The sequence below is a fragment of the Talpa europaea genome, assembly GCF_964194135.1.
Source record: "Talpa europaea genome assembly, chromosome: 16".
Classification (NCBI taxonomy): domain Eukaryota; kingdom Metazoa; phylum Chordata; class Mammalia; order Eulipotyphla; family Talpidae; genus Talpa; species Talpa europaea.
In genome coordinates this window covers 47,883,036-47,891,314 of record NC_140084.1, presented here as the reverse complement: position 1 = coordinate 47,891,314, position 8,279 = coordinate 47,883,036, and the positions used below count along the sequence as shown (strand labels likewise).

Here is an 8,279-nt window from a genome sequence, read left to right as displayed (position 1 = left end):
AGATGTGTAAGATGTCTAATGTGTATTCTCCTCACTAGGCTTGCAAAACTGCCCCTTCAGGAGTCTTCCAAACTGCCAATGCCATAAATGCGGAGAAAGGGAAAGCCAAGAAGCTGTTTTAAAGTACAGGCTACAGGGTCATGATGAAGAGATGATGCAGTGGGGAATTCAGATCCGATCCTGAATTCAAACACCGGCCATCACTATGAAGGGTACTCTCAGGACAGTTGGAATCAGGGCAGCCCACGAGGTAACAGTTCAGTAGCCTGATGGTGAGAATTAAACTGTGGTGACATGGTGGGATACCTGTTCTTAGAGCTATCTGCTGGCATTTCAGAGTCTCAGGAGGACTCTGATTTTGAAATAGCTCAGCCCCCCAAGAAAGATACCCGAGCATGTGTATAGCTGAGGCAATGGGTGAAGAAAGCAGTGAAGCAGGGCAACAGGTTGGCCAGGGTCCACTGTTACTGTCTTGTGACCTCTCTAAAGGCTTGAACCTTTCAAAATAAAAGGCTGGGACCTGGGATATATACAAACAGAAAATAACACTAACCACCACTGTGCTGTCCCCCTTTCTCGGCCCTTCTGTGACAAACACTAAACAATGACTGCAGTGGAGACATAAACATTGGGGCTCACTGGGACCAGACTCTTGTTTCTCTGGGACCTTCACTCTCACCCTCGTGCAGCTTTATTTTTATTTACTTATATATATTTTTATTTATTTATTAAATTTTATTATTATTTTAAAAATTTATTTATTTATACAAGCACTGGGTACAGTCAGAAGCACGGGAGGGTGAGAGGATTCACCAGAGCCAGAGCGGGGAACAGAACAGGCAGAATGACGAAATACACTGCTGAGGGGTATAGCAGGCACAGCAGCAGAGGTCTGCGTGCCATGTGGGCCCCTCGCCGGGGGCCGGGGATCGAACCGGCACTGCAGAGGCTGTGGAAGCTTCACAGTCCAGTGCTCAACCGCTGCGCCACCAGGGGAGGCCCCTCTCTTGCAGCTTTAAATGTCGCCTCTGCCTGTGTGTCTCGGGCCCAGACCTCTCTGCAGAAGCCAGGCTGACAGAGTGACCAGCCCAGAGTGAGGCCATCACCAGCCAGCCCAGACCCCAAGGTCCGGCTCCTGATGTCCCCCAAACCTGCTCTTTGCACTCCCCTCTCTAATTCAGTGCTTGGCAAGCTAACACCCTAGGAGTGCCCCCACTTCTGTCTTCCCTTCAGGCCACAGGTCTGCAAGCCCCATCAGCACTGGCTTCCAACAGGCCTGGGCCCTGAGCCCCGCCCACCCTGGGCCCAAATCGGAGGCTGTGGCTCCTTCGATTGGGGCACTGCTGCCTGTCTGTCTCTCCTGCTGGAAATGAGATGGGGGTGTGTGGGGATCGAGCTGTGTGGGGTGCTGAAGTAGCCCTGAGCTCCACAATAGTGTCTGGCACATAGAAGACGCTTTAGAAAGCCTGTGGGATGACTGACTAGGCCCCCACCCCGGGAGGTGGGTGGGGGGGCGTTCAGGAGCTGGGGCCTTCTAACTTGTGGGCGCACCAGATTCTCGAACAGTGGCGGGCAGGGAGTACTCAACATGGAGTGAAAACCATGGCACCAAGCCTCCACGTGCAGCATCCAGTGCCCCAGTGCCCCGGATCCCGGGGCCCCAAAGGCCCGCCAGGGTGGAGTCCCCGCTACCGCTGCAACTCCAGTGGCGCTCAGCGCCTGCGCCCCCTGCGCGCCAAGGGGCCCCCACCGATCGCCTTCCCGCGCGCCCCTGCGCCCACGGGCCCTGGTCCCCTTCCGCGTGCGGAGGGGCACCCTCTCGCTGCCACGCCCCGCGCGATCGCCCAGCACCCTCTATCAGGTTGCGTGCCCGGCTCCTCCAGCCCCCCTCCCCGCCCGCCCGAGTCCCGGGGAACTCTAATCACCCCGCACTCACCCGCTTCAAACAGCGTTTCCCGCCACAGCCGACGCCACCGTGACCCCTGACTGCGGCGCGCGCAGGCCCAGAGTGGCGGCGCGGGAGCCTGGCCACGCCCAACAACCCAAGCTCCCCGCCCTATACCTCCATATAGGGGAAAACCACGCCCCTCTCCGTGATATGACCGTGCCCCCTCGCTGACGCGTTCTCGCAAGCCCGCCCCCTTTGAGGCCGGGATGATAAGCCACGCCCCTCGCGCGGCTGTTTTTGTCGCCTCGTGCCCTCTGCGCGCGCAGCGCCCCGCCCCCTCCGCCCGCGCCCTGGGCGCTGCGCGCGCAGCGGCCAGTCTCCAGCCCCGGTCCTGACGCGGCCGGGTCGGGCGGGCCTCTGGGTGCTGTCCGAGTCGCCCTCTGAGCCGCGGGCGCCGGCTGCTGCGAGCCCGGGTCCCGGCCCGTTCTGTGAACTAGACTGCGCTGGTGGGCGCACTTGCGGGGCGCAGGTCCGCTGCTGGCACGGCCCCCCTTCTCCGCCCCAAGCACGCCTGCCCAGCCCAGCCCTCCAGCAGCCCCTGGCCGCGCTCCCCGGGAATGCCCGTCCAGGTCGCGGGGTGTCCCCTCGCAGCCGAGTATTCCTCACTCGGAGCTCTCGGGCTCTCTCCTCCTCCACGCCCGACACAGCCCTTCCCTCAGCTTGGGGGGCCAGCCTGCTGGTTCTCATGGGTCAGGTCCCAGCTCCCCAGGCCTTCCCCGGTGCTGCCCCCACGAAACGAAATTCCCATCCCCTCATTCTGCCTGCGTTCAGCCAGCCCGACCTTGGAAACCTCTGGGCAGGAACCTTCCCCTGCTCGCTGTTCCCCGCTTGCAACCGCCCGCGCCCAGCGCCCCCCAAGTGCTGGCTGGATGGGAACACGAGGCGCAGCGCTCGCGCAGTGGCTTCAGCACCTCCTGCCCGCCCAAGGGAAGCCCGGGTGCCTCGCGCACGTAAGTCCTCGCGTCCTTCCAGGGCGGCTCTGGCTGTGGGGAGGTGGCCTCGAGGGTGTCATGTCACACTGGGCCCGGGCGTCCGCGTCTGACCCCCCACCAGCCAGGGGCCTCTCGGAGGCCTGTCCACGCCGGGCCGCCCACCTCCGACTCACTCCGGCTCCAGGCAGGTTCTATCCGTATTTTATTTTCCTGTTTTTTTAATTTTTTTTTTCTTTCAGTTTTTATTAAATAAAAGGAGCAGAGGGAGAGGGGGGCCTGTGGTCTCTCGGCTGGGCCAGGGGGGAGAGCCAGGGAGCGCCCCTCCCTCCGTTCAAGGTGCATGGCGTGCTGGGCTGGAGGTGTAAGCTGGCAGGGAGGGCAGCTGGGAGTGCTTGGAGAAGTCAGAGGTCGGCCCCTGTGCCCACTCCCGCCCAGGAAGACTGCGTGGGCAGGGAGGGGGCCTCCTGTGCCGGGCAGGGGCTCTGAGTCACAGGGTGGTCCCCGACTGGCCGGCCCCTTCCCATCCAGGAGGAAGGGGCGAGTGTCCATTCACTGGAGGATGCAGGGCGTGGCCGGGGCCACGGGTCGCTCACTCGTGCACGTCCCAGATCTCCGACAACAGAGGCGGCAGCTTCTTGTCCTGGAGCCGCAGGGCGAAGACCTGCTCCGAGTGCACGGAGCTCAGCGTGCGTAGGCTCACCAGCTTCATGAGCATGCGCGGGAAGCGCAGCTGGTCCTGCGGGGAGACGGGGCGAGCGTGCTGGTGGGCCTTGCTGGGCCAGACCAAGTCCTGGGCAGCTGACTAGGCCTGGCTCCGGTTGAGGGGCCAGAGCTGAGGGCCTGGGGTAGGGAGGAGTGGCGAGGAGGGGGGCTCGGCGGTGGGCTGGACCTCCTGTCCCCTCCAGGGCCTGCGGGCTCCATGGCTCCGCCTGGCCGGCCATACCTGCGGCCGCTTGATGCGCGTGTAGGACAGTAGCGCCTCCACGTAGGGCTGCTGCAGCGCTTCCACGCGGCCGGGCTCCTGCACGTTGGGCCGGTCGGCAGAAAAGATGTTGATGGCGATGAGGAGGGCGTACTCGGCGTCGTCCAGGCCCAGCCGCCGCATGGCCCGCGAGAACTCAAAGATGGGGTTGATGAACTCCACCTGCAGGCCTGTGGGTGGGGGACCGGCTGACAACTCCCCCGCCCTGCCCCCATCAATGGGGGGAGGAACCGCATTTCTGCAAGTGTCCTTTACTTGCCGCCTGGATGATGCAACAAGCCACAAGAGTGGACGTTTCCAGGATTTTCTACTCTCCCCTTGCCTCTCCTGCTCTCAGGCCACCTCGCCCCTTCAGAGAGGCAGAGACAGGCTTTAGACCTGGCTCACTGCCTTGTCAGGGCGTGTCACCCCGGCAGTGGCTTCTCTCTCAAACATGCACTCGAAAGGGACCATCCACCCACTCCCCAAACCCACCCACTCATTCCTGTGCCCCCACCAGGCCGGTGGGGTGGTGTGCCAGACCAGGTTCCCTGGGTGCAACGTAGATTTGGGGTGCAGGGCACAGGTAGAGAACACACAGGCGCCCAGCCTGTGAGGTTCGGAACGAGGGCGAGGCAAGGGTGAAGGGGCAGTAGAGAAGAGGGGCCTCGCTGTAGGGGGCGTCTGAGCCAAGACCTGAGGGAGGAGGCCGGTGCACAGGGAAGGTGAGGGCAAGTTCCAGCACGTCCCAACGGCCAGTGTCCAGGCCTGGGGCTGCCTGGGGACTGTCAGGGTTAGAACTGGGAAGGGCAGTCACACCCCCTGGCTCCAGGCAGAGGGGCAAACCCACAAGGACTGAAGCATTGAGACTGCGGCTCAGGTTTGAGTGAGGAGATGGATGGAGAAGAGGGAGCGAAGGGAGAGGCGGGGCTGGGGCCAGACCCCATGGCAGGTGGGCCGTGGTGGGAACTCTGGGTTTTTCCCCAGTGAGCTGAGAGACAGCCCCCTCGAGTGAGATCAGGTTTGGGGGCTGGGGGGATCCTCTTCCTAACTCCACACAGCGGGCCTGTGTCTCGCCCTACACCGTGTCCCACCACCCAGAACCAGCAACTGCACGCTGCTCACACCTCCAGGCTGGCTCAACCCTTACTTCGGAGATAAATGAACGGTCAGACAGGGACAAGAGGACCAAGAGCTGCCAGCAGGGGCCCTGCAGGACCACCCATGGACGTACCTGCGCGGTGGAAGTCATCCTTGCTGTAGGTGAAGTCCTTCAGAAAGGTGATGCACTCGGTCTCATGGTTGTAGCGTCTGGCCGTCTCCAGCAGCATGATCTGCGTGTGGCAGAGGAGCACAGGGGTCTTTGACCCTTTAGGCACCTGTCCCTCCTCTCGGGCTCAAATGGAGGGCCTGGTCTCACTGGGACCAACCCTGTGCTCTTAGCCACAACAGCCTGTGGTCTGGACACTCCAGCTCGCCACCTTCTGGGTCCAGCACACTCGCACTCCTGACCCGGGCCACTCCGGGTAGTCAGGAGGCCTGGGGGCGGGATTTCTGTCTGTCCCGTTCACTGCCACCTGCCAACCATTTAGAATGGGGTGCAGCATACAGCAGGCACTCAATACTTAATCATTGCCGTTATTTTGAGTCAAAATAGCTTGTTGGCAAAAGCACGCCCCTCCAGCCCATCCTCAATTATCCTCCACCTCAGCCAGTTTCCCTCCCTGTGGCTCATGGGAGGCTCTGACGATCTTGTTTACTGCTCTGACATTCCCAGCAGGTCACCTCCAGCAGGCAAGGGCCAGAGGGGGGGGTGTGCACCGCCTGGCTCCCAGCCTATCTGGGGTTCCTGGTGGGCGGGAGGAAGGGGCTTGCTGAGGACGGTGGGCTGGCTGGTACCTCAATGGTGGATGCCTTCAGAAGGGCGATCTGGTCCTCGCGGCCCAGCTGCAGAAAGCCGGGCACCTGCTTGGCGAAGTCCACGATCTCCTGGACCGAGATGATGGCCAGCTCCGTGAAGTGGGCAAAACGCTGCTGGCGGGCGTCGCGGGACTGGGGGTCTGCACCCAGGGGCCAGGGCTGGGGACACACGAGCCACGGTGACTCTCAGAACTCCTGTGAGCCCCAGGCACCCTGAGGCCAAGCCCGCACCCAGCAGACACTCGTGTCCACACCCCTGCCCTTGGACCGCCTCCCTCCCCACGGGGCTTCGGCCTCAGCGGGAGGCCACAGGAGGCAGTACCGTGACTTTGGGCTGGTCGGAAAAGGAGCGCTTGTTGCACTGCAGCTGGGCTGCCACGAGCTGCTGGATCATGAGTTCCTGGGCGGCTGTTAACTGCACGCCCTCACTGTCCCCGGAGCCCGGGCCGCCCACTTCGGAGCCTCCAGGGGAGGCTCCAGGCCCCGGGGCTGAGCTGCTGCCACTGCCGCTGCCACCCGGGGCCCCGGGTGATGACTGTTGCTGCTGCTGCTGCTGCTGCTGCTTTCGAATCTTCTTCTTCCGGATCTGTTCTTCAGAAAGGACACCTGGGGGGCGGGGAAGGACAGGCCTGAGTGGAGCCCCCGGGCCTGGGCAGCTGCCAGGCCAGCCCCACCCCTGTCCTGGTGCTGACACTCACACTGCTCCCTCATCCCGGCCTCCTTGCACTTGCGCAGCCGGCACTGCTGGCACTTGCGCCGCATGAAGGCGTCCATCTGGCACGTGCCACCGCCCCGGCAGGCGTAGCGCCCCGCCCCGCCGCGGACCACACTGCGGCGGAAGAAGCCCTTGCAGCCTTCGCAGCTGAGCACGTTGTAGTGGAAGCCGGAGGCCTTGTCCCCACACACGCGGCACAGCTCGTGGCCCAGCATCTTCGGAGCTGGGCCCTTCTTGCGCTTGCGCTCTGGCTCCTCGGTGGGATCTGGAATGACTGGGGGGAGTGCACAGCCAACGTGAGGGCCAGAGCCACAGCGAGGACAGCAGCAAGAGCGACAGGCCCGAGGACAGAGGACGGAGGGTGAGCCCGGGACACAGGGATCCAGCGGGGAAGAGGTGTCAGCGGAGGAGCCCTCGAAGGAACGGGTGTCATGGAGGAATAGAAGAATATAATAAAGGAGAAGTCTGGACCTCCTCCCGTTTCGGTTCCTTCCCCCTTCCCTGATCTGACCCGAACCCTTCTCCCCAATAACAGCCCATGTCCCTAGACCCCTTCTCACCCATGCTGCTGGCTGAGTCCGTCCCATTAGTGCCTGGGACATCAGGGTCTGGACCCCCTGGCCACGGTTCAGGACCCTCCTCCTTTACAGCTGGTGAAGAAGAGGGGGTGCTGGTCTGAGGGGGGTCATTTCCTGGAGAAGGAGGCACGGTGAGTTTTTCCTGATGAGTATGTGATGGGAGAACGTTGGGGTGAGAAAAAGGGTCACTCACCAGGCAAGGGGGTGTCCAGGGAACTTGTGGTGGGGGTGGACATGGTGGGGTCACGGAGCAGCCTGAGAAATACAGAGGGACTGAAGGGAGAGCCTTGTGGAGTCAGAGAGGGTCAGCCATAGGCTTGCTGGGGGCACCTCTCCTCCATCTCTCCCAAATTCGTCTCCTCCTTCGTCCCTCCCACAGACACATCGCTCAGTCCCGGCTAGCCTGCACCCCCACCACCAATTCCCACTGGGCCCTGCCTGTCAGCTCCAGGACAACCTTCAGCTTAGCCTCAGGTCCCGCCCCCTTTTAGGCCCCGCCCCCAACTCCTCCCACCGGCTCTTCGCAGGTCTTGCCCTTTCAGCTTCATCCTTGCCCCTTCCCACTGTTTCATGGCACCTACTATTACTCAGATCCCACCCCATCTCCGCCCAGGAAGCACCCCACAATTCTCAGTCTGACCCCACCTACTCCGAATGCTCCGCCTCTCTTCTCCCTAGGTCCCGCCCCGTCCCTTTCGGCCCCTCCCTCACCCCGCCCATACCGTGCCGGCCCATCACTTGGCTACCTCCCTCCCAGCCCCGCCCCCACTGGCTCCAGGCCCCGCCCACTGCGCTCCGCCCACACCTCATCCCGCCCCTCAGGCCCCGCCCCCACCTCGCTCCAGGTCCCGCCCCTCTCCGAACACCAGTGGGGGGCGGGGCTCATGGCTGCGCGCGAGGGTCTCGTGGGCGGCCTCTCGCGGGGTCTCCTACTCCCGTTGCCCTGGAAACAGCCGGGGGCGGCGCGAGCTGGGGAGGGGAGGGGGTGGAAGGAGAGAAAGGGTACTGAGCAGCAGCGCGGGGAACGCCGGGAAGACCCGGGCCCGGAGCTCCTCCCGCGTCTCCCCACACTCCAGTGCACCTGCCTCCGTCCCCTTGCTCTGCTTCTCTTCCTCCTCCTCTGTGTCCCCTGGCGCGCCACTGCTGCTCGGGTCCCCTCAAAAGTAACTTCGCCACTTCTTCCGGCAACCCCACCGTGCATCACTTCCGGAAAAGGGCGGGGAGT

General features: G+C 63.1%; 1 protein-coding gene across 3 annotated transcripts; it reads right to left on the bottom strand.

Annotated features, from left to right (window-relative positions):
• Positions 1–2,818: 2,818 nt before the first annotated feature.
• NR1H2 (nuclear receptor subfamily 1 group H member 2) lies at positions 2,819–7,305 on the bottom strand (the record flags this gene model as incomplete). Of its 3 annotated transcripts, none has more annotated exons than XM_084257481.1 (8): positions 2,819–3,616; positions 3,824–4,032; positions 5,076–5,175; positions 5,741–5,920; positions 6,084–6,367; positions 6,460–6,750; positions 7,037–7,168; positions 7,248–7,305. In XM_084257481.1, the coding sequence occupies 8 exons, from the start codon at positions 7,288–7,290 to the stop codon at positions 3,470–3,472; spliced, it is 1,386 nt and encodes a 461-aa protein (XP_084113607.1). In that variant the 3' UTR covers positions 2,819–3,469. The 3 variants fall into 3 exon arrangements, with proteins under 3 accessions (XP_084113607.1, XP_084113608.1, XP_084113609.1); XM_084257482.1 differs by having other exon boundaries at positions 7,013–7,168; positions 7,248–7,290; XM_084257483.1 differs by lacking the exon at positions 6,460–6,750 and having other exon boundaries at positions 7,248–7,290.
• Positions 7,306–8,279: the final 974 nt, after the last annotated feature.